This window comes from Diadema setosum, chromosome 11, assembly GCF_964275005.1.
Source record: "Diadema setosum chromosome 11, eeDiaSeto1, whole genome shotgun sequence".
In the NCBI taxonomy this organism is placed as follows: Eukaryota; Metazoa; Echinodermata; class Echinoidea; order Diadematoida; family Diadematidae; genus Diadema; species Diadema setosum.
Genome location: NC_092695.1, coordinates 29306225 through 29333313, shown reverse-complemented (window position 1 = coordinate 29333313; position 27089 = coordinate 29306225). Strand labels below are relative to the sequence as shown.

At 38.6% G+C, this 27089-nt stretch overlaps 1 protein-coding gene across 1 annotated transcript; it reads right to left on the bottom strand.

Annotated features, from left to right (window-relative positions):
* Positions 1–5786: 5786 nt before the first annotated feature.
* Positions 5787–21252, bottom strand: LOC140235401 (glutathione S-transferase C-terminal domain-containing protein-like). Its single transcript, XM_072315427.1, has 8 exons — positions 20701–21252; positions 17610–18760; positions 16609–16763; positions 12073–12188; positions 9189–9362; positions 8204–8371; positions 7497–7566; positions 5787–5932 (listed from the first exon to the last, which is right to left on the bottom strand). Exons 1-8 carry the CDS (start codon positions 21250–21252, stop codon positions 5787–5789), a joined length of 2532 nt encoding a protein of 843 aa, XP_072171528.1.
* Positions 21253–27089: the final 5837 nt, after the last annotated feature.

Here is a 27089-nt window from a genome sequence, read left to right as displayed (position 1 = left end):
ATAGAATTGTAAATATCCCAGTGAGAGAGAAAACAACATAAAAAAAAAATGTACGTAATAGGTACAGCAGGAAGCTTTGTGCTAAATATCAGCCAATTTATCTTTTTCATGTTTAACCCGTTGAGGACGAGTCCCGAGTTTACTCGGGCAATTGTCTATGGGAAATGCGTGTGTTGCAGCAAAATCAGCCCTCCTCAACAGTTTGAAGTGTCAGCTACATGTACATGGGATGTGTAAATGTAAATAGAGAGGGAGAGAGAGGTGGAGGGGATTGACGATCATTTCAATTAACAGGCACACACACACACACACACACACAAACACAAACACATTTCGGTCCTGTAAGATAGCAATGCACATCACCTGTAGTGACCAAATCCAAGCTACATAAAGCTGGCAATCACCTTGCACTAACTCCAAATACAATGTACAGTGTACATGTCCACATGGATCTTATAGGGCTCCTTTTTGGCAGTTAATTGTTCAATGCCATATCAGTGTGTTATGGGTTCTTCTTTCTAAATGCAGGTCCAAGTTTCTAGAAAAGTCAACAGTTGGAAAGTCAGACAGACGAACAGATGCATACAAACACAAATGATAACGCACCGAGACAGACATGATGTCACAATCTTGTTACACTCCATATATGAATATTTTTAATGATTGTATGATTCCGCAAAATCAGCATAACTGAATTCCATGATTCACTTCAAGTCAAATATAATGCTGAATTCAATGCACACTTAATATAAATAGACGGAATAAAAGACTAAGAGAGAGATAATCATGCAGGTGATATTCCTCCAGACGTCGAGTTCCCTCTGGTATGGTAATCAGGTTGTTTTAGCCCAATTTTACCATCCCTGGGGAACGCCATCAGCTGAGTGACTCAGGGTCGGCTTCGTCCTTCCTAAAACTCCCTTACATGACTCATCGCCAGCAAGCAACTCCCAAAATAATCCGACAATTGAGCCACAAATAACACATTGCTAAAATGGTAGGCTTTCGAGAGGTGTACTGAAAAAGGCATTGGTGTATTAAGAAAAAAAAAAATCTCAAATCAAACATGCACTAAATGCAAAGTATCTAAGATGGGAAAATCTCACATGACAGGCATGATAAGTAAAAATTCCTGAACAAAACATTTTCCATTCGAAAAAAAATATATATTTACATATTCTTGAAGAATACAATTGTACTCAATATTGTAAAAAAGCAACAAAAACAACAGTACCAAACACTATAGTCATCAAATCTGTGCATGGGTAATAAAGGATACCTACAGCAAACATCATAATCACTTTGCACTCTTACGAAAGCAGTGTCCATAGTGATCAAAAAAAAAATTTCAACATAATTCATTTGATATTATGTTTTCTATGAAAACAAAAAAAAAATAAGATAGTTCCAAGTGACTGATGACGGGCAATATTTCCCTTTTCTTAAGTATTTGGTATCCCACATGTGTTACTGTATTCAAGGTTATCCATGCCCCTGCACATGCTCAACAGAAAATGTGTTGTGATAAATGCAAATCATTCATTCTGTTCAATAGAACTGCCAAATCAAATACATATCATCACTTCAAACACTGCTTCAAAAGAGCTACAAACTGCTAAAAATGAAGAATTTCTTTGCTTTGCATTCGTTTCAATGCAATTTCACATCAGCTTAGAGTTTTGTGTTGTTTTCATTTGGAGTTGAAACCCTGGCCTCTGAACTTGTGAAATTTTTATTCTAATCTAATATCTGTAAATAGAAAGTCAAATGACAATGACAAAATGAGTATTTTGATTCTGACAAAGAAAGGATACATGTGCAATTTCAATGTCCCGCTCTTTAGAGAAACAAAAATACCACAAAAGGAGATTTATTGCAGCAATTTCAAGTGCCCAGAATATGACCCAGTACACACATCACAACAGACTACATGAATGAAAAGGTTGGTGGTAATTGGTATAAAAATTGTACATCATGATTGAATCTCCCATGTCTAATTCAAATACATCTTCACAGATATTGTCATGTACTACCAAGGAATTGATACTGGACAAGTTACAAGTGCTAGACACGAGTCCAAGGGACTTAACCCATTGAAGATGAGTTCTGAGTATACTTGGGCAGGTGTCTATGGGAAATGTGTGTTGTAGTAAAATCAGTCCCTCATCAATAGTTAATGATGGTTTGACAAATCACTATACTCCAACCTTCAAGCGTAACTGCAACTCATATTGTCAAATAATCTGTTCGTTTTTTTTTTTTTTGGACAAATTTGCTCTCTGCTAATCAGATGCAAGGATTTCAGTTGTTTAAAACAGTTTGTTAAAAAAAATATATATCTATATCCGACAAAATGCTTAATGAAATCCACCTGTCTGAAAAGACCATTGTGGCTCAACAGACAACCAACCTTTAACGTTGGTACTGGTCCAGTGGTTTCAGACTGGTACAAATCACTGTCAGGCTAGTAATTTTTCAGGACTTGCCAAATTTACTGGTCTGACATGACCATAATAAACCCCAATACAATTACACTGGCAGGGCCAGGTGAAAAAAGAACAGGATCAGTTAATTATAGGTTTGAACCAGTAAAAAATGGAAAAACTAGGTAACTACTGGTTTGGCATGGACAGGTCAGACCGGTAGAAAAAATGAGTTAATGTGCAGCACTGGGATAAGACTACCAGCTCTAAATCACGAGGTCCCTGGTTCGATTTCCCTGGAAGCAGTGGGTTGTGACCTTTGGCAAGGCACTTAAACCTCACTGTCTAGTCCTTCAGATCCATGGAACTTAAAAGACATTAGTCTCATGGTAGCTTGCTCCAAGACATTTAAGTGTGTCCATAGTTTCTATTTTATGTAAAGTAAATCCACACAGACAATTTTTTTTTCTTTTTAACAAAAGTGGAATTCATGGAAGAGGAATTACCAGCCAGGCACTTGGAACAGTCTCAAAAACAAAGCAACACTAATAATACTAGTATAGACTTCAACAACAGGCTCTTGGCAAGTTACAAATTATACACACAAAAATGCAGCTACAGGCAGCTTCTGCTAGAACAATGTCCTTGGGATCAGCAGTTTTCTTTTACTATGTCAAAATATTGTTATAGCTATACAATGCATTATACAAATAAAGATATAAAGATAATAATTTTGGGACCTGAAACTCTTGATTTGTTGTCACATAAGTTTTGTAATAATGTTTGTTACAATGGGAGTGCACTGTAAATGCACTAGAACAGAGGGTGAACAGCTGGCAAGATTCTCAAAATTCTGCATCACTGTTATGGTTTGTTTAAGTGAACTTATGATGTACTCACAGACACGTGAACAGAAGGGGGGCAAAATTTGCTTTAACACATCAAGGTGAAATGACAAAGAGTTCTCATGATAACTATCTAAACCCACAGAAAGTGTGTGACTTTTTTTTCCTTTTTCTTTTGGCAGATGGGCTCTGGACTGATGTCAATAGGATGAAAATACAAACAGCCACAAGACTGTGCAAGAATGCAGACATAGTCACATGACAATGGCAGGGCGGGGGCGTGGGTGGGGGGGTGGGGGGGAGGCAATGTACTTAAACACTCAATCCATTATTGGCACAACCAGTCCTCTTCAGCCCAACAAAGCAACTTTTCGACAAAAATACCGGACCCTTTAATGAAGCTTTTAGGGTAATGACAGACATGTACATGCTAAGAAAATTGTTGTTATTGCACAAGGTGTTAATTACACTGCTGATTGCATCCAGGCCCAGGATGTAAAATTTTTTAATACTCCACTTACTAAGTGTCACTGGATAAACAAGTGCCACTCACACATTAGTTGACTCTTTTAATGTGCCATGTTTACAAGGCCAACAGAGTGAATGGCTTGCAAAGTTTGCATATTTTGCTTGAACCGACAACCCGCCCAAACCGATCAGCATTTCAATTCCAATTTGGAGCTACTTCGATGATGTCTTCCTCATCAACATGTACAAATCACTGCAACTTTGATGTTTCTGATAGAAAGGGATGAGAAAGTCTCTGAGGGGGCAGCTTGTCATTCTGTCTTGAGTAAAACTCCAGCTTTAAATACTGAATGAATAAACAAACAGATTAAAAACATCAATAAGAATCATTGAAAAATACAATACTGATACAGTAGTGGAAAACTGAATTGATTACATACACTGAATTCTCTTTGATTCCAAACATCAGAACAAAAACCATAGCCAGTCAGATTACTAACGTCAGGAAATCTCTTTTACTGGTCACACTGCTTGTTCTCTAACGTATAGTGTATCCTGCCAATAATTCCTTTGGCGAAAATGCAAATTTGTAGTCAATCCATCCCATATTCACATTTTGCAGGTTTGTAGAAAGCACTTGAAATAGTTATTGGCATTCTCTATTCCCGTGAGTGAAAAGACAGGGAAACTAAAATCGGATGCACAAATTTCACTTTTGCACATTACATGATACAATACATACTCCACCTGTCAAATGTAACAGTGAGGATGCAAGTGTTGAAAATCTGTAGCAAGTCCCTATCACAAACTTCAAAATACATGTAAATATGGTAAGTATGGTAATGGGAGCATACCTACTGTTCAAGTAAGCTTTATTTGACTTTGACACAAGTGTTCACACAAACATAAACACCAACCACAATACAAGGAAATAGAACTTCCTTCTCTAACAGCTGACGTGCTCCAGGAAGAATACAAACAGGTCTAGGATTCAGTTCATAGCGAGGACAGCAAGTCTATCAACACACACACACACACACAAACACATCCATTAACCCATTTACACTCACGTCAACGGATGATGCCTGTACACAGTGTAACAAGTGCTTATGTTCACTGTATGAGTGCATCCCCCTCGGTCTAATACCTTTAATGAGCTGGGCATGACTCAGCGTAGCAGCCTGGATTATCAGTCTTTGTTGCTGGTGACCCATTCACAGACCTGCTGCTACCTGGAAGGCACAAGGCTGGCTGGCTGGCTGTGGAAGAGACAGCCTGTGGCTTGCCTGAGCAAAGAATGACAGCTTCAACACCATGCCATGAGGAAGTGATGGGAGCTCAGTCCCCAGCAAAAACTGCTTTACATTCCACAGGTCCCTGTGTCAAGGCCCAGAGAGACCAGCTAGGCGAATGTTAATTGGGGCATCATGTTGCCAGCAGCTCTGCTTAGAGGTAAACCACTTTGTCCCATGATATGACATGATACAGTAGTCCTCAACGTGGAACACTAACAACCTTGTCATGTGAAAGACCCTTCGTTCATTGTTTCTCCTGGCAAGAAGCAGGCTGGAATCTTTATGAAGTGCCCTCTTTCATGCAACTTCCAAGAAAAAAAAAAGGGAAAGGAGAGGAAGAAGACAAGAGGAACGAGTAAAAGAAGGTGAAGGAGCAGGAAAACAAAAAGTAAAAGAGGAAGAATTAAAATTAAAGAAGAAGGAATAAAAGAAAGAGATGAAGGAGAAGGAGATGAGGAAGATGATGATGAGAAGGATGAGGAACAGGAGAAGGAGGAGAATGGGGGGGGGGGGGAGACAAGGACAAGAAAAGGGAGATCTGGGGGGCGTTTCATGAAGGAACTTGTCAGATAAAATATCTGACAAGTCAATTATATCCGACAAGTTTTGAGAAATTCTTTAGTCTGATTGGCTGATTTCTCTGAACTTGTCGGATATAATTGACTTGTCGGACATTTTATCCGACAAGTTCCTTCATGAAACGCCCCCCTGAAGGAAGACAAAGGTGATGAGAGGGAGGGGATGCAGCTGGAACACTATTTCATGCGAGGAGACACGCCGATCAGCAGGTTGTTCTTGGGAGAGCACGCAGCTGGTTTCAGAGAACACACTGTGACATGGTAGCCATGTTGTCTTGACAGCTCGGCACGATCCTTATCAATGAATCCCATGCATAGCTTGCCTGTGCACAAATCAATCAGACACCGACACAGACATTAGCTCTTTCTCAAACAATACCTAGATCAAAAAGTCCTAGTTTGAATGAAAATACACAACAGTAACTTTGAAGCTCCACATAACTCTACACAAATACACAAACAATAAAATTTGAACTGAAAAAAAATCAAATAAAGCACCCCCTTTAGGGGAAATTTCTTGTGACATGTTCAAAATACTTTTGGTCTATCATTCCTTGTACTCTATTCAACTTGATTGGTCATCATGTTGCCTTTAGTAGCTGAATGTGGGGAAAGTGAACAGTCAATACTTCTGATAATGAAACAATATTATTACAGCATGCCAAACATTTTTATGCCATGTACCATGTATAAGAGATAACAATGAACAGCAACAATGAACTTCCACTTAGTATTTTATTTTTTGCATAACAAGTTTAATAATTAAAACACATAATTTCATATTGGATAGATCACTCAAAAGATTAAGTGGAACATGAACAATGCTCCTATTGAATCACTGCTTGACACTGCTGGCAAAAGTACCTCCACATTAAAGGGAAGGTAAACCCAAAGAGCAATGTGGATTGAGTGAAAGCAGGAAAATTAGTAGAACACATCAGTGAAAGTTTGAGGAAAATCGGACAATCGATGCAAAAGTTATGAATTTTTAAATTTTTGGTGTTGGAACCGCTGGATGAGGAGACTACTAGAGGATATGACGTATGAGTGGACAACAATACAAAGAAAATATAAAGGAAATTCAACAAAAATTCACTTTTCTAGAATTATGAAAGAGCAATGGACCAACTGCTTTCAGAAAGCAGGGGGAATAATTGCTACCCTTAACATATGTAAATATCAAGTTGATGGAATCTGTAATTTTCATGAAAAATGGATTTTTGTAGTATTTTCTTTATATTTTCTTGGTATTGTTGTCCACTCATACGTCATAACCTCTAGTAGTCTCCTCATCCAGCGGTTGCAACACCAAAACTTTAAAAATTCATAACTTTTGCATCGATTGTCCGATTTTGTTCAAACTTTCACTGATGTGTTCTACTAATGCTGCTGCTTTCACTCAATCCACATTGCTCTTGGGGTTTATCTTCCCTTTAAAAACATCTAATGCTTATGAGATGAATGATCATTGGGCACAGACCGTCGTTTTTCTGGGCTTCAGCTTGTTCAGAACAGGCAAATCAACAGCGCCCTCTTGAACATTTCCAAAGCCAACCTTTTGTGCACACAGCCAACCTCTATCTCTCACCGAAGCAATAGCCTAAAGTTAGCATGTCTTCAAGGACTGTTAAGGATAATGATTCAGCATCAAAAATATTCAGTGACATAAATTCAACCGTCTTGCAATAGATGAATTCAAATACAAAAGTATTGAATATATACATATAACATACACAAGCAAAGACCTCATGTATACATGTAACAACAACAACAACAAAAATCCAGAGGTTATCCCTATTCTCTTAAAAGTACTAAAAATGATAAAAAATGATATATCAAAATAAACTGCGTATAGCATCAAAGGAAAAAACAGACTATGAAAAGTACCTTGCTTAGCATGGAAGCTCTCAAAATTCCAGCAAGTCTGTTCTGCACCATGTCCAAGCAGAAAATAATCCTGTAAGAGATTGACAATTCCAGATATATACAAACCCAATCTATAGATGCATAAGGTAATGATAAATATGTAAGTCTAAAATGATCAGCAGTACTTTGCAGAATGATTCTCCTCAGTCATAGGGGATATGGCCTTTGTACGAACAGGATTGTTGGTACGGAACAAATGAGAAATGTTTCATCTGTTGAGTCTTTCCAGAACTGCATGAAGACATAACTCGTCAGTCCCAATTTTGCAACGCTGCATGCCCTTTTGTTTGTGTGTCTCACTTTATCTATCTTCTTTTTTTTTTCCTTTTTAGCCGTTTGCATCTTCTTGTAACTTACACATCATAAAAGGTGGAGTTGGTGCATTATGAATTCCAAACATCATAGCTACCACACCAGTCGTAGTCATCAATTCTGGCATCAGACTTGAAGATATACGACACTCGTAAGTGTTAGTCTGCACTGGTCTAAACAGGGATATTCAGTTTCCACTGGCCTTACATACATGTGTAGCACTTTATATATATTTTATATATGTTATTGTACTATATACAGATCCCCTTGTATTTGTGTTTGTTTGTTATCTTTTTTTTAAAATAACCAACCGCAAGACTGAACCAAATAAACACAAATGTCAATTTTCCACACACCCTTTTAGAGATGCTAGATTCTTGGAAGGCCAGACTGCGAGGATAGGTCATGTGGTGGGTGTCATGGAGGGAGCCATAGCAACAGGGGCTACAGACAAAGGACGCCCCCTGTTGAAGGCACTTGTCTAGGACGATGTCCGTCGCCACACCACAGGCATGCAGAGACACCTATGGAGGAAAATGGGAGGGAAAGGACTTACATGCTTCAAGAGTTACCTTTTCAGTTCTCGACTACGCAGCTTCTTTCAAGCCAAACACAGCTCTCAGAAGGGCTCAAAATTCACCTTGCACAACTTTGAATTTGCTTGCAACATATCAAAAGGTTCTACCAAGAAACTTATCTGGCTGATGTGATTTGCCACGATAATGAGCTGTTCTGAAATGTTTTGACATCGTTTGTTTATAGTATGAGATAATAAATGTCAGAGTACCTGACTTTTATTCCTGATATCTTCTCACATCATATTCTCTCCTACATCACTGTGCTCATTTTGACTTTATTTCCAAATTGTATCAGGCCATAGTATAAAAACAGAAAATTAGCCAATGCTTCAATTACAATAAACTTTGCATAAGTCAAAGTCCCTGGGACTGCAGAAAGTGCTTCATCTCATACAACATCAGGACTAGAAGAGATTTTAAGTTTTCAGGGAGCCTCCTGCAGAACCAGGGAGACTTTTGTATCTCTACAACTTTGATGCTGCTGTATAATCCAGTTTAAGAGGTCAACTAAGATACATAAACCTTTTCTAAATCTGAGTTGACCCTGCTGAACAGGCATACGGTTTGCATGCGCTCATGGTAATATCCTTTCATAAAAAGCTGCGCTAAACAACTCAATCATCATATCGGAAGTTTTTTGCCACAGACAGCCATGGGCCATAACAGATTCTCTGTGACATTTAAATCAGTAAGAAAATTGGCACATGCACTAAATGGCAACATCTGGTTAACATCACAGTGAACGAGACAGTACTACACATACCCCAGTGTCGAAATTGCCGCAGAAGTAATCAATGTTGCTCATGTAGATGGTGACATTCTCCAAGTTCAAAGTCTGGACACGGTCCAGCGCGCGACGTAGCGACTCTTCCTTGTTGTCAATCATGACCACGTGGCACTCGGGCAAGCAGTAGGCCAGAGCGATTCCCAGATGACCCTGTAACCAGAGTCAACAACAGAGAGGGATTAAAATCCAGACAGTGTTGGAAATCTGTTGCATGGCAATACCTCAAACATTGATATAAAAGTGTACATCATAGTGGAAGTTAGATAACCACGACTGGTGCAAGACAATGAACAATTATATTGGCCTGACAAGAGAAAACACACATCAATCATGCTTAGGCAAAACAAAAAGCCAACCCTCCCCCCCCCCTAAAAAAACACCAAAAAAAAAACAAAACAAAACAAAACAAAAAACTAGAAATGTCACTTTGGCGACTGGTATGCCTCCGCCATAATGCATGATTTTCCCAATAGGTCTAGATAGTACATGTGGACACTGTGTGATTACATTTTCACAAAATTGGCAAAATATTGGAATGACAAGTTTGTCACAAATGTGTTGAATGCTCACCTTCCTTGACGTAGGTTTAATTGGATGAATAGGAGAGCATGTATCTAAGGATTGAAGGACTTTAACTTGACTTTGAACCATTCATACATTTAGGCATTGAGTAATTTTCAAGGTACAGGTGTGGAGAAAAAGTGCAATTTCTGAATTGAATAGTAAATTGTTACCATTTTCATCTGGCCCTTGACCCTAAAATTCATGAGATAATTACTTTCAGGTAGAACATGCATAATATGTACTAAGTTTCAAGGTAACTTGAGCCACTTCCGAGATATGGAGGAAAAAGTTAGTTCAGCACTTTCAATTGATCTTTGACCTTTTGACCTTTGAGGCAAAAAGAGAAGAAAAAAACTTTCCAGAGAATTTCTATTAGGTTACACACGCATACACCAAGTGTAAAAAAATAACCCAGCTGGCATTGCATAAATATGAGGGTAATAGTAAAATTTGGAAGTCTTGCACTTGACCTTTGACCCCTGACCTTTGACCCCATGAACCCTACATTCTCTAGATAATCACTTCCAGTCAGTACATGTATATACTATGTTCCATGAAGATACCTTGAACAATTTTCCAAGGTACAGAGAAAAAAAAAGAAGTTTTAATATTTCTACTTGACCTTTTGACCTTTGACCTTTGACCTCATGACCCAAACTTTCACCAGAGAATCTTAATTGGGTAATACATGTATACATTAAGTTCCAAGAAAATATCTTCAGGCATTCAATAGATATGGTGGAAATAGTGAAATTTTATGTATTTGACCCTGACCTTTTGACCTTTGACCTCATGACCCAAACTTTCACCAGAGAATCTTAATTGGGTAATACATGTATACACTAAGTTTCAAGAAAATATCTTCAGGCATTCAATAGATATGGTAGAAATAGTGAAATTTTATGTATTTGACCCTGACCTTTTGACCTTTGACCTCATGACCCAAACTTTCACCAGAGAATCTTAATTGGGTAATACATGTATACACTAAGTTTCAAGAAAATATCTTAAGGCATTCAATAGATATGGTGGAAATAGTAAAATTTTATGTATTTGACCTTGACCTTTTGACCTTTGACCTTGAGCATGTGCACCCAAAAGTTGATAGGCACAACTTCACCCCCTAATACACATACATGCCAAGTTTCATTAGAATACCTCAACAGGTTTCGATAGTTACCTTGTCCACAAAATTCATTACGGACGGACGGAAGGACGGACAGACGGACGGACGGACGGACGGAAGGACGGACGGACGGACGGACGGACGGACGGACGGACAACCCGAAAACATAATGCCTCCGGCACCACTTCGTGGCGGAGGCATAAAAACCAAAACCCCCCAAAAAACATTTAATGCCCCAAAATATTTCCAACAACAAAAAATCATGATGGCCAGAACTAAGAGAAGTAAACATGTGGCATATAGGCATATTCAAGGTTGCAAAACTTGTAAACAACAATGCAATATTCTAAGGGCTGAGGCATATTTTTGGTGACAAAAAAAACGAACAAAAAGAAACCCACAGTATTTGAACCATTCCTGCAATAGGCTCTAAGGGTGTAGTAATACAATTTGGGAAAATCAGTATTTTCCACGCTACCTGCAGTATTTTTGCCAAATTCTACAAAAATGCAATAGTTGGTATCTCTGCATATTTGAACAGCCAGCAGGTGAACACTCTACACATTGGCCATGGGTGAAACTCTGTCATTTCTACCTTACAGTGTAGCTTGTGTTCTCATTACCTAAAATATTGGACTCTTGCGTACATCACACTGAGTTTAAAGGGATGGTATAGTTTCGGCTGAGATGGGGCTTCAGGTCTCCAACGTTTTTTGATGATGATTTTTTTGAGATAATGAGAAACCCCTTATGAAATATGTATGACAGAGCATATTATCTTAAGAAGAGCTCAAAGTTCATTTGATGAAAACTGGTTGTGAAATGGCTGAGATATCCAAAACAAAACGATCCTAATAAAAGGTAGAACCCGCCTTTTGTTAGGATCGCTTTTTTTTACTTTTTTATTTGGACATCTCAGCCATTTTAAAAATGATTTTATTCAAATGAACTTTGAATTCCTCTTGGAATTGTATGATCTTTAACATTTGGTAAAGTGGTGTCTAAGAATCTTGCAAAAAAGTTTAAAGCTCAATCCTCATCTCAACCAATACTATGCCATCCCTTTAACACCATTATGACCCAGCTGTAAGAGTCTGACAGAAACATTTTCCTCAGTCATAGCGAAAGAAATGTTGAAAACCACCAAAAAGGTGATTGACTGCTACCCACCCCTCCACTGCAGAAGTCCAGTATTCTGTGTCCAGGCCTGGCCATGTCTCTGACTGCTGCCACAATACTCTCAATCTGCTGCTCCTTATTCTGGGCCCTCTTGGCCTCCAGCTCACCTATTAGGGAAGGGGTCAGTGAACAAAATCAAAACTTTTTAATTTTTGGTTTTGTTTGAAAACCAGTGCTTAGACAATGCTTTCCCTTTCTCTTCCACCTTCATCTTATGTGGTAGGAGTTCATGAGATAATAAATGGTAAACTTTTATCAACTGCACATGATTCTTCTATTCTATAATGAAGCTCATGAAAATTTTTATTGATGATGTATTTGGTATCATTACACGTCAGTAAATTTTCTGCCATTACAATCAGTTGTGACTTACTGAGAACTCGAAATGTCACTACGGCGACTGGTATGCCTCCGCCATAATGCATGGTTCTCCTAATAGGTCTATAGTACAATGTCTTGACAATGTGTGATGACAGTTTCACATAATTGACAGGTTTGTCACAAATGTGCTGAATGTTCACTTTCCTATAACTAGGTTTAATTAGATGAATGACTAAGTTGTCAGAGTGCAGGTACAGTTAAACTCGCCTAAGTCGACATCGCATATGTCGAATAATCGCGCAAGTCGATAATTTTAAAAAGTCCCGATTTTTCCCCATTGACTTACGTGTATTAATTCACTTATAAGTCGAATTTTTTAAGTCGAATACTCGCTTAAGTCGATGAAATTCCAAGAACACTTTCACGGAAAAACCATTGAATTCACTGTGCCTAAGTCGAATAAGATTTTATTGTGTAATAAATCACTGTCAAAATCACGAGACGCCAGTTTTTGTTTACATACAGTATATACCAAAAGAAACTGCGTAAATAAACATTAACGTTTCATTAACGCAAGCGGTTTCACCTGAATCGTTAGTAACGCAAACTAACGATCGGGAAAATTAACGTTTGTAGCAACGATGAGTAACGATCCCTAGCGCAAATTAACGATGTTTCGTTAACATTAACGATAGGTAACGCAAGAACTCAACGCGAAATTTTGGTTTTGTAACGAGACCTGGTGAAAGGACGACGTAGCCCCTGCCGAGTGTAGCGATCTATGCCTTATATTTAGCGGAGTCTTTTCGCGAATCGAATCACGATTTCACGAATGGTTAATTTGCGACCGGGGTCACCAAAAACGCACGCCGGGCCACCAAAAAAGCCGAATGTTTGCCTTCAGTTTTGGAAATGAAGCGGTAACAATCGGTTCCATAAGATGCTGAATAAATGTCAGATGTTTGCTCTTTTAATTTTGGAAATGAATAACGGTAATATTCGATTCCGTATAATACTAAAATAAATGTCGGATGTTTGCTTATACTTTTGGAATGTCAGAGATTTGATTTTGCGTTCGGAAATGAATAAAGATAAAAAGTATCCGGAAGATGCTGAAATGAATGTTGAATGTTTGCTTTGACGTTCGGATATGAAAAATAATGATATTCAACTCCATACGATGATAAAATAAATGCCGGATGTTTACTTTTACGTTCGAAAGTAAATAACAATTACATTCAGCTCCGGAAGATGCTAAAGTAAATGTCGATTTATCCCTTTGACGTTCGGAAATGAATAACAATAATAATCAACTTCGTACGATGATGAAATAAATGTCGGATGTTTACTTTTACTTTCGAAAGTAAATAGCAATAACATTCGGCTCCAGAAGATGCTAAAACAAATGTCAGATAATTGTTTTTACGTTCGGAAGTGAATAGCAGTAAAATTCTTCTCCATACGATGCTAAATAACTGTCGGATGTTTGCTTTTAAATTTCGAAATGAATAACAGTTTAGCTGCGTTTGATGGTAAAGTTAATGTTTGATATTTGCTTTAACGTTCGGAAATGAATAACAATAGTATTTAACTCCGTCCGATGATAAAATGAATGTCTTATGTTTGCTTTTATGTTCGAAAGTAAATAGCAATAACATTCAGCTCCGGAAAATGCTAAAATAAATGTTGAATGTTTGCTTTGGCGTTCGGAAATGAATAACTATGGTATTCAACTCAGTGCGATGACGAAATAATCGCCGAAAGTTCGCTTTTACGTTCGAAAGTAAATAGCATGTAACATTCGACTCCTGAAGATGCCAAAATAAATGTCAAGATGATTCATTTTACTTTCGGAAGTGGACAGCAGTAACATTCGGCTCCTTACGATCATAAAATAAATGTCGGGTGTTTGCTTTTGAATTTGGAGATCGAATAACGGTAATATTCTGCTCCGTACGATGCTAAAATAAGTAACAGATTGTTTCTTTTACATTTGGAAATGATTAACGGTATCAATCGGCTCATTTAGATGATGAAATAAAAAGCGGATGTTTGCTTTCACGTTCGGAAATGAATAAGGATGATATTCAGCTCCGTAAGATCCTAGAATGAATGTCGGTTGCTTGTTTTTACATTTGAAAATGATTAACGGCAACATTCGGCTCCGGAAGGTGTTAAAATACTTGTAAATGGTGGATGATTGCTTTTACAATCAGAAATAAATAACGGTAACTTTCGGACCGAACGTAGGACCGATTTAGTTTTGCTTGTTTGTTTTTTTTTTGTTTGTTTTGTTTTGTTTTTGTTTTTTTTTTTGTTCGGGCCACCAAAAAATAAAAATCAATCATTTTGGGGCCACCAAAATAAAAGTTAGTGTGGAGCCCTGGCCTGCATCAATGTGGATAAAGTGTCTTGCTGAAGGGCAAATATCGGGCACACCGCTCCAGCTCTCGGCTCCAGAGTAGACAACATACATGTACATTATACATATGTACGTGTGGTGTAACTTTAAGTCGATTTTTTTCGACTTACGTACAAGTCGAAACTCGCCTAAGTCGATGTGTTTTGCTCAGTCCCGAGAAGATCGACTTATGCGAGTTTAACTGTATTTGGGAATTTGAGGATTTTCACTTGACTTCTAAGCCTTTAATAGTCCAATGCATTTAGTAATTTACAACGTATGGAGAAAAAGTGTAATTTCAGTATCAAATGGTAAAATATTAGTACAGTTGAACCTCTCGTATCCGGACAAGTCGGGACCGGGGCTCATCCGGATAAGGGATTTGGCCGGATACGGGAGACTCAATGCTTTATACATGTACATATACATACACATGTACTGATGTAGCCCATTGTAGTACCACATGTAGTAATGTGTATACTGCAACCTTTTCATTGTTACATTTGGGGATGTTCGGGGATCTTAAAATGTCTGAGGGTAAGCATGATATGGAAGGAAATTTGATGTAATGTATGTTGATCATGTTGGAAGTAATATATAATTCATGTGTGTTTGTGTAGGAGTTCTCAAGGAGTTGGGAATCCCCCTTTCCTCCCGTAATTATTAAAAAAAAAAAAAAAAAAAATCATGGCGAGATTGCGTCCGTATAATAGAGAGATCCGGATAAAGGGAGGCCGGATAATAGAGGTTCAACTGTATCTAAACCTGGCCTTTGACCCTAGACCTTTGACCTTAAAGTTCCAAAGAGAATCACTGTTAGGTAGAACATGCATAAGTATGTAATAAGTTTCATGATGATACCTTGAGTTATTTTCAAGATATGGAGGAAGAAGTAAAATTTAGCACTTGCACTTGACCTCTGACCTTTTGACCTTTTGGCAAGAAACTTCTCACAGAATATCTATTGGGTAATACATATATTTCAAGTTTCAAGAAAAATCCTGCAGGCATTGCATAAACATGAGGGAAGTAGTGACATTTTGAGGAGTTGACCTTGACCTTTGACCCCTGACCTTTGACCCGTGTCCCCAAATTCCCTAGATAATCACTGCCAGTCAGTGCATGCATATATACTAAGTTCCACAAAGATTCCTTGAATCATTTGTGAGATATGGAGAAAAACGTACAATTTCAAAATTTTAACTTGACCTTTGACCTTGACCTTTGACCTCATGACCCAAAACTCTCTCTGGAGAATCTTTATTTGGTATCTAATATATACATTAAGTTTCAAGAAAATACCTTCAGGCATTGCATGGATATGGAGGAAATAGTGAAATTTTTAGCATTTGACCTTGACCTTTGACCTTGAGCAGGTGCACCTAAAAGTTGATAGGCACAACCTCGCCCACTCATACATACATGCCAAGTTTCGTTAGGATACCTCAAACGTTTTTTTAGTTACGCTGTCCACAAAATTGATGACGGACAGACGGAAGGACGGACGGACGGACGAATGGAGGGACAGACGGACAACCCGAAAACATAATGCCTTTAGCACCACTTCATGGCGGAGGCATAAAAATGATTCTTATTAGGTGTTTCATGCTATTTTCTATATCGTCCATGGTAATAACAGTAGTAATACTAAATAGTAGTAGTGGTGGTGGTGGTAGTAGTAGTAGTAGTAGTAGCAGTAGTAGTAGTAGTAGTAGTAGTAGTAGTAGTAGTAGCAGTAGTTGTTGTAGTAGTAGTAGTAGTAGTAGTAGAAGAAGAAGAAGAAGAGGAAGAAGTAGTCGTTTTACCTTCAATGGGGCAGACAGCTGGTGGGAATGACCTCCAGTCGAGGATGGTTTCACCAGAGGGGTGTTCAGCAGACTCCACCCCGAGTCCCTTACCCTCAAGCATCTCAATGACAAGGGGAAGCGACTTCCGGAGAAGCTCACGGACAATTGGGCGACTAGAGAGAGGGCGACAATTGAGGTCATACTCTTTCACAAAATCAAGGACACCAGCAATCAAACCCAAGCTGTGTGTGATGCAGCTGTCAACATGAAAATCTGAAAGTGATTTGAAGTCACTGTCCTCATTTTCATCTTTTTCACTTCACAATTATTAATATTATGTTTCTCACAAATATCAACAGACACAAGAGGAACATGAATGTTATAGTTTAGATGGTACACAATGGACACAAGGGAACATGTATATGTTATAGTTTAGATGTTACTACTCGTTTTTGAAGGCAAAAATTCAACCTAGTACAACTCGAAAGAACAGCCATTACCTATAGATATTTCGGAGCCTCAGTACAGCCTTGGGTGGCTACCAGAGAACATATTTTCTGATACGATCTGAAACATATCATACACAGGATGTTTTTAAAAGTTTCCTTCTGCATAGAGGTAAGACTAAAAATCTTCATTTCCTGTGTATTTCCGATGGTCAGGAGGTAAAAGAATGATTGACATTGCACTTTAATATATTGTTATCCATATAAATCAGCTATTGGTACTTCTTCCAAATCAGCCTTGCCGAGTAGTTGTCTGCAGGATTGGAAAATCTAATAAATTAAAATTATTGAATGAAACTACTATTGTCTTGCACAAACAAGGAATATAACTACAAATGTGACTTCAACCTGGATTTGGTGACTATTTTATGAATTTATTCAAAGAGACAAAACAAACTTCTTGAGTGAGATTGCTGTTGTCTCTGAAATTTTCAATCTAGCGCAACAAATGCAGCATATATAATGTAAGCTTTCTTTATTCACTGCAAGATTTCTCAGTGCGAGGTGACCTACCTTACACCTAGATTCCTCACTCCATGCCGTATGTCCTCTCCCGCTGGGCAGATTTTTGCTCCGGTGTCATCCACTTTGTCACAGGTTGCGTCGCTACTCGTCTCACTGGAGGGAGAAACATCAACTTCCCTCAGTTTTAAACATCCCAGAACCCTTCTCACATGTGGAACAGTCCACATGCGTTGATACCAGCGAATTACAAGTGGCATGAGTTTGCAAACTTCTTGGACTCTTCCATTTAGCTTACAGGTGTGTAAATACAAATGAACTGGGACAAACAATGCAAAGTCTGCCAGTGTTATATCAACACCTAGAGCAAAGTCGTGTGGGAGATTTGGAAGACTGTCCTTGGGAACTGGCTTGCGAGGCTGCTTTCTCTTCTGCCTTTTGGGCTTGCCGGAATTGACAACATTCAAATCAGGATTATCAATGTTTCGTGTCTGATGGGCAGTGCTACCAGCAACAGCTGATTTGGAATCAGTACTTGGTGTTTGCTTGTTGCCTGAGACTGATATACTTCTTGAGGAGCGTTGCAGCAGCTGCTTCTTGAGGTTTCGCTGCTCTTTCTTATTGACTAGATTTAAAGTGGCACTGAATTCTGAGTGGAGCTCTCCACTACTATTTGAAGGAGCTATTACAGAAGAATCTCTTGAGCCACTCTCTCTCATTCTGTCCATGCTTTCTGGTTTGTTTGTACCCTCATCCACAAAAGCCAATCCTTGCTTATTGCTTATCACTGTTTCCAGCTGATTTTGTCTACTCCCATTTATCAGATTGTCTACAGGAGCGCAAGTGATCAAACTAGTATTTTCGACCTCATCAGCTGGCACATCTCCTTCGCTGGTGTTTATGTTTTTCTTCACAATCCCAGTGGTCCCTCTACGTTTGTTTCCCTTGCTTCCATTCCCATCACTGTTGTTCCCTGTGCTGCCACTCTTCAGCAGTTTTCTCCTCAACTTCTCGGAATTGAAAGTGGCCACGGGCTGCTCCAAGAGTTCCTGGAATTTCTTCAGACACTGGGGGAGGCAAACGTCTCTACCATCAGCAGAATTCTCCAGGAATGATGAGATCTCCCGTGGTGCATCTACCTCAACCAGCCTGGTCCACACACTGGATTCTGAGCACGTTTTCAGGCATGTCTGACGAAATCCCTGCAGTGAACACGCATGAAGGTAAATGCTGTCTAAATTACCAAATCAATTCATGACTTTGTAGAGTAAAGAACTATAGAAAATACTTGAACATTCACTCTATTTCCATGTGCTCTGGTGCTATCAAAGATAATAAAATGAAAGGAAGTGCTTGCTCTCTACATATGTATGATTAGTGTACACATCAAAGTTGTCACATGTTTAAGTGCAATAAATGAAGAATGAAAATACCGCATTCCTTTCGAGGTATAAGTTTGAAATAAGGAAAAATAAGGGAAGAAAACAAAATCTAGTTTAAAAATGATGCCCAATGGATCCTTTAATAATAACAGTCCTCATCATGTCAAACAATGGAGAAGACTCCAAAAAGAGACCGTCTTGTTTGAGTTTTAAAGTGATTACATCTCATGTGAAATATGTTTGATTCATTGTCAAACAAAAAGGATTATACTACTATCATAACCACAAACGGAACTGTCCTAACCTTGAAAATGTGAGAAGCTGTCATATAAAATAAAAACATGAATAAACTAGAAATGTCGCTTTGGCGACTGGTATGCCTCCGCCATAATGCATGATTTTCCCAATAGGTCTAGATAGTACATGTGGACAATGTGTGATTACATTTTCACAAAATTGGCAAAATATTGAAATGACAAGTTTGTCACAAATGTGTTGAATGTTCACCTTCCTTGACCTAGGTTTAATTGGATGAATAGGAGAGCATGTATCTAGGGATTTAAGGACTTTAACTTGACTTTGACCCATTCATACATTTAGGCATTGAGTAATTTTCAAGGTACAGGTGTGGAGAAAAAGTGCAATTTCTGAATTAAATAGTAAATTGTTACCATTTTCATCTGGCCCTTGACCCTAAAATTCATAAGATAATCACTTTCAGGTAGAACATGCATACTACATACTAAGTTTCAAGATAACTTGAGCCACTTCGAGATATGGAGGAAAAAGTTAGTTCAGCACTTTCACTTGATCTTTGACCTTTTGACCTTTGAGGCAAAAAAAGAAGAAAAAAAAAAACTTTCCAGAGAATTTCTATTAGGTTACACATGCATACACCAAGTGTAAAAAAATAATAACCCTGCTGGCATTGCATAAATATGAGGGAAATAGTAAAATTTTGAAGTGTTGCACTTGACCTTTGACCCCTGACCTTTGACCCCATGAACCCTACATTCTCTAGATAATCACTTCCAGTCAGTACATGTATATACTATGTTCCATGAAGATACCTTGAACAATTTTCCAAGGCACGGAGAAAAAAAAAGAAGTTTTGATATTTTTACTTGACCTTTTGACCTTTGACCTCATGACCCAAACTTTCACCAGAGAATCTTAATTGGGTAATACATGTATATACTAAGTTTCAAGAAAATATCTTCAGGCATTCAATAGATATGGCGAAAATAGTGAAATTTCATGTATTTGACCCTGACCTTTTGACCTTTGACCTTTGACCTCATGACGCAAACTTTCACCAGAGAATCTTAATTGGGTAATACATGTATACACTAAGTTTCAAGAAAATATCTTCAGGCATTCAATAGATATGGTGGAAATAGTGAAATTTTATGTATTTGACCTTGACCTTTTGACCTTTGACCTTGAGCATGTGCACCCAAAAGTTGATAGGCACAACTTCACCCCCTAATACACATACATGCCAAGTTTCATTAGGATACCTCAACAGGTTTTGATAGTTACCTTGTCCACAAAATTCATTACGGACGGACGGAAGGACGGAAGGACGGACGGACGGACGGACGGACGGACGGACGGACGGACGGACGGAAGGACGGACGGACGGACGGAAGGACGGACGGACGGACGGACGGACAACCCGAAAACATAATGCCTCCGGCACCACTTCGTGGCGGAGGCATAAAAAACATGCATAAAAAATAAAAAAAAATGTCACTTACAAGTAATGATAACAGATTTCTGTGAGGTTCTTGAGGAGCAGATGCCTGGATGATACGCCTCAGCACATTAGCCAACCCTGAAATACACATCTGGCCACCACGGAGGAGGATGCAGGGAAGCTGGCAATCCCGTACCACACGAGGGAGCTCTTCCCATCTCCTTATGATGCTGTCCTGCAGGCACCCAGGCACTTGCACGAGATTGGTGGGCCTATCTGCCTCCTTTAGAAGGTCCCGCAACAACAGACCCTTGAGTTGCTCCCCATCATCTGGTTGTCCATCTGATACACATTCCCTACAATTTCTCCTTTCAGTGTGTGCACTCTCTTCCTGCTTAAGGTCTGGAGGCAAATTTGGGGGATGACTATTTTCTCTTCCCAGGGTGGGATTCTGTAAATCCTGCCTGGCCGTGACCAATACAGTGCTGACCTTCGAATAAGAACAATACTGCTGAAGGAAGACTGCGATGAGAGATGGAACTGTTAAGCAGTCTTCCTTGTGACCACACTGCAGATACAGGACATCTGTCTTTTGCTCCTGCGACTGCGTCATTGTGGAAGACATGGGGGTTGTTCACTGCTATGCACAAATTTTCTGTATGACCAGGAGCTCAGTTGATGCTTGTCACTACATGGAGCTGCTTTATCCTTTTAAAACACCTGTAACATCTGGAGAGGTAATAGGTAGAAAAAAAAAAAGAGGACAATCTAAATTTCAAGCACCTCGTAATGGACGATATTGGCAGCAAGACAAATGACATGGCTGCATGACGTACATCCTTGCTGCCTAAGTTGAAGTCTTACATTGATTTTTTTTTTATAATGAAAACATATACACTAGCAAGTAACATGAGCCAGAACAAATTTACCTTGTTGTCGCAGATGACACCTTACTTATTTCAGCACAGTTCTGTTGTGAAAGATTACTTGCATCACACGCTAACATAACAAATTGATGGTGTGTACGAGTTTCCAGTTTCAGATTGAAAACAGCTTGTCTTTGAACACTTTTACACCACACTAGAATCTGTTGGCAAACAAAGCAACAACAAAAAAGAGAAAAAGATAACAAAAAATTAATGTAAAATAGACTCTGAGTCTGAACACAGATAACACCTTGAATGCTACACTTGATGCAAATATACATAGAACTGTGAAATAGACAGTAGACAGATAGATAACCAACTTTAGGAGTCTATACAGCTGGTCTACTCTGGAGAAACACAGTGTCAGCATCGTCAATAGTGCCAGTCACAGGGGCTCTTATAAAATTCCCTGGGGATCCGGTAACTAAAGATTATGGTATGCCACTGGTTTCCCTGTTCAATTTATTAGCCTTTCACCATCAACTTCAAATTGTCATTTGACATTATATTTAGAGGATAATTCCTTTGTTACTGTTATTCTATCTTGTATTATCAATGGCTAGAATATGCACAAAAAAAGTCTCCAAAATCTTCATTTTTACTAGAAAGTTGGGCAACATTGACTCAACAATTTTAGGATTGACTTGGATTTTTTGTGAAACAGGCCGCTGTAAACTGTGGTACAATAAATAAGTCGGGCTATCTATCATGTTGGGCAGACCACCAAGGACAGACCAAAAAACGTTCATTTGTTGTGATGATTGTTAGACATGGTAACGTTAGACTAGGGTGTTTACTTTTGGTTTAAAATTCAAATAAATAGACAATTCGACTACTTGAATGAAGAACAGATAACTCAGTAGGCATAAGTCATTCATGAGGATTGGTAGTCTAGATTTAAGGATTATAGATCTAGGTCTAGTCTTGTTGTAGGCCTAGAACCCCTATATCAAACCAACGTCCAAACGAAATGTCTGCATATTACCGTAAAACGGGGTGAAAAGGGACGGCGAGGTGAATAGGGACAAAACTGAGAAAAGTTTTTTGAATGTGCATGTTTCAAATTTGCTTGAACTTTTTTTCTTATTTTTATCACAGGATGGAAGGACCATCCAACAGTGTCCAGAAAGTGGTCCTCCTGATGTGAAAAATATTTTAACCCGTTGAGGACGGTTTGATTTTGCTACAACACGCATTTCCCATAGACGCTTGCCCGAGTATACTCGGGACTCGTCCTCAACGGGTTAAAGGGTACTGGAGGTCCAAATAAAAAGTTTTCAAAAAATCACAATAAAATCAGGGCGGTCAAAACTTTTCTGCTCCTGTGGCCATTGATTAATGAAATTCGCTAAAAAAGTTCATGAATCTAGCCTATTAGTTCCTACAACACATCTTTAAATTTGAAATAATTATTTCAACAGGAATTTGTGACAGCACATTTTTTCTTCTCTTGAGCAAAAAATCAGTTAGACTGGGGTGAATAGGGACACCATGGTGTCATTTGATTGGCCCTTTAAATTTTCTGTATGATTAACTATTATAATGTCATAAATTACTCTGAAATGTTTGTTATGTCCGGCTATTTCCAAAAGTGTGAATTTTTATTCTAAATCTCTTGACAAGAGAGCAATAAGATCTTTGGATATGTGGCTTCACTTTTGTATACATAGATGAGAGTGAACTTTGCTGTCTTAACCCTAACTTGGGGAGGAAGGGTCTGGGAACCCCTGCCCCACCCACCCTCTTGGGAATTTTTTTTTCACTGCCTATAAGACAGGCTAGGACTTTTCCACTTGTATTTCATGACCCTTTTCTCTGTCTTCTGCATGTTTTAATGCCAATAACACATCTGTTTGGGTCAGACCCATACTATAGGTGCCAGCTTATAATTGCTGTAAGAACTACCAAAATATCCCCGACATCATAAGAGTCAAGTTACACTGAATTTAGAGTGTATGAATAAGATTGTACATCATGATTTGCCACTTGAAGAAGAAGTGGGTTAATATTTGAGTGCAATTCAATGGATTAGTAAAGTTTTGACTTAGTTTTCAATCTTAACCTTTGACCTGATGGGTCACATTTTTTTTTTTATATCAGCTCATTTTGTTGGGCTGTTGAAATTTTTGTTAAAGATTGATTTAACAATGGAATAGATTGCTCTTAAATGTTTCTTTAAACTCTGTAGTTGTTCCCTTAATCCAATTCATTGGATGGATTGAAAAAAAAATGCCTCCAAACAGCTTTTTTTGGATCAAAATTAGTGTTGTCCCTGTTGACCCCAAATTTGGGGTCAATAGGGACAGCATCATTTTATTCAAAAACATACTTTTCCCCCAAATATTTATTTTCTTTCACAATATCAAATTAAAGGTAGTTTAGGTGGACATAAAATCCCCACATAAGATTGAGTCTCTGGGCTGCATGAAAAAAAAATACAATCATGAGAACTTTAAATTTGTCCCTATTCACCCCATTTTACGATACCGGTAAACTTTAGGCCCCTAACGTTACACCGGCCTACTTTGTTACCGGTACTTTTTTCCCAAATGTACTGAAACTGGGGCCAGTTAATTTAACTTGTTACTTAGCAATTAACTGTTCAGTCTTTAGAATCTTTTAACAGTTTAAGACTTTAAGTTTAACAGAGTCGTCTGAGCTGTTATTATTACTGCTGGTAAGGGTAATAATTTACTGGTGTTACTGTTAGTGTTACCATATGACTCCTAAAATACTGAGACCCTGAGTATTGTTAACATTGGTTAACTAATGTTAGAGGTATCAATATCATCATAAAACTTAACAGTTAACTACACGCAGCGCTGTCGCGAATCGCGAGTGTCTGGTCAGGCTACATAAAACTATAAAAAGGTAATTATCCAAATATTTCCGCAAGGTGCATGCACGACCGACTTCTCTACAAAAGTGACAGAATAATTAACTTGTTGATTGTGGTCGCTAACCTGGAAGAAGAAGAACCTCTCACTTGCCAAGTAGGTGTTTATATTTTTCGTCTGCTACTGCTGCAATAACGTAGCGCAGTGCCGCGCCACCACCTGGAAGAGTGTCCATGTGCGCTGCCATTTTGGTTTCTTATGCCGTAGATGGCGACATACCATACCGATGTCTCGAATATTATAGGATCATCGGACCACCATCGGACACGCGGCACTGTGGCAAGTTCAAAGAGGTTCTATTTTTATAGAACCTCTTTGGGCCAGTTGCACTTCCATCGTTGTGTGTGACAGAAGTGCGTATGATGATCTACTAGTATGGATGGCCGGCGGAACGATCGAGGGGGGGGGGGGGGGGGACCGGGGGGCACTTAAAATTGCACCATTCAAAGGCATACATAAGGTGTCGCCACTCTGGGCCCCCCACTGACTCGAATGACCTTGTTTTTCTTTCTTTTTTTCTTTTTTTGCTTGTCAGCTGAAGAAACCCGGAAGTGCCCCCCCCCCCCATTTTAGAAAACGCTCCGCCAGCCCTGCTCTGAACCATTGATAAGCATACTATTCAACTTGAACATCAGGTCCTATTTAACTTTCTATGATTAGCCTACTTTTAATGCACATCGAAAATCATGATAGCCATCTCGTACTTCTAAGTGGCAGGACTTTATATAGAAAACTAATTGCAAAATGCGCTTTATCTAGCTCTTGAGTATAGGGCATGCATTAACCTAATCACTTTCCCAAGTAACTTTCATCCAGATATTGTGTCTTCATTGGCTTGATGAGGCGTATAGGCCTACAACACCAACGACCAATAGCTGTATACCTTTTTTCAAAATTACACTTGCAGATCCTCGAAACAGTGGCAATTTCACCACTATCCAACCCTAAACTTTCGAAAGAAAGAATGGGTCTGATGCCGCATTCATCAAAATAATGATTAATTGATAAGCATTCCGCATTATATAGTAGGCAGGCCTACAGTACCATGGATGTTCTGATTCATCGTGGTATAGTAGTTGAATCAACATAATGGTATGCAAATTACATAATATCACACATAAAAAGTGAGATTGCAAAACTCGATTACACGAACTATAAATATAAGTTGTGGTAGGCCTAACAAAGCTAGAAACCTTACAGCCTCAAACAAACACCCTACAATCTGCCCAGCACTAAGTTAAATCTGCTCCTGCTTATAGGCACCTACACATGCACGAATGAACAACTACTGTAGAACGAGATATATAACTCAGTTTAGATGTTGTTAAGTGAACAAATTATACACAGGGATAAATTCCGTTGCTTCCGCCAATTCAATTTATCTTTTAATTTTGAAAAGGAATTCCCTCTGAAGTCGCATGATCTTTAATGTGTACGAGAAATAAACACCTATAAGGCATATCCTTATCCACTGCAGACTAAATTACTGATCGACTCTATTCCATATCTTTTTCTACATCTTCATAATATTTTTATATTCAAGACCAGTAATTTCCTAGAAAGATTAACAGATTTCATGCAATCGTTTAATTCAATTCAATTCAATTCAATTCAATTCAATTCAATTCATTTCAATTCAATTCAAATGACTTTATTTCCACATAAAGTAATACAAAACAGAACGTTTATGAGTACGAAAATTTTTGTATCATGACGTCAGGCGAAATAAACAGAAAGAAAGAATATGATTGCACTCTATATAATCCCTTACAGAAATTTTTGTATAGGCCTGTAGTTTCGTCGTATTAAACACCTGTCTGACTCCAAAAATCCCGGGGCGAAAATTAAAAGCTGTCGTTGCTCAGTTAAGAAATAAACTGATTCAAAGGCTATGTAACATTTTTTTTTTTTTCATTCATTTCATGTCAAAGGATCCCTTATCACTAATTCGCATATAGTTGCGCTTTTATTACTATTACGTGAGAGCATGTGGGATTTTGGTAAATTCCTCAGCTGTCTATAGCTGAGGTCGGATTTCCATTGAAACCTCGACCATTCTCTTCGTAAGATTTTACCCGTTTTTGCGCAATAAAGCCGACTTAAACACGGTTTATCCGGAGTTGCAAATTGAGCCGGTCTCTGTGCAGTTGTTGGTTAACTGTCTTCTCCTCAAGAGTAACCCATTCTATACTGAATTGTGAAAGGCCCATAGGTTCCAGTACGGAACGGGTTTAGTGTCTTTGTGTTAAGAAGAGAAAGCCTACAATCTCGCGGTACCGGGGATACTGTGATAATGGGTACATGTATAATACCGCCTACTCGTACAATAGGACGATTGTCTTGAGTTGAGATTTGGATGCGGCGGAGAATGAAGAGTATGGCAAGTTAAGAGTGCGACGATATCTGAGGGGATGACTGCTACAACAGCAGCAACTGTATTTCTATATTCTAACTCAGTTTCTCTTCTTTCAGACCCCCCACCAAAAAAAAAAAAACGTCTTTTTTTTTTTCTTATTGTTGAATTGAAAAGTTGTTTTATTGATCAATATCCATCGCAGCCGGGGGCTGAATTACAGACATTGTTAACAAAGGTCCATGAATACATTAAAAATACACACAAGACACAG

Excerpts from the sequence above, each read along its gene's own strand:
- LOC140235401 (XM_072315427.1), bottom strand. The coding sequence starts at position 21,252 with ATGACGCAGTCGCAGGAGCAAAAGACAGATGTCCTGTATCTGCAGTGT. Across the intron at positions 12,189-16,608 it reads AGCTGTCTGCCCCATTGAAG|GTGAGCTGGAGGCCAAGAGG; the intron begins GTAAAACGACTA and ends CTTCCCTAATAG. Across the intron at positions 5,933-7,496 it reads GAGCTTCCATGCTAAGCAAG|GCAAGCTATGCATGGGATTC; the intron begins GTACTTTTCATA and ends ATTTGTGCACAG.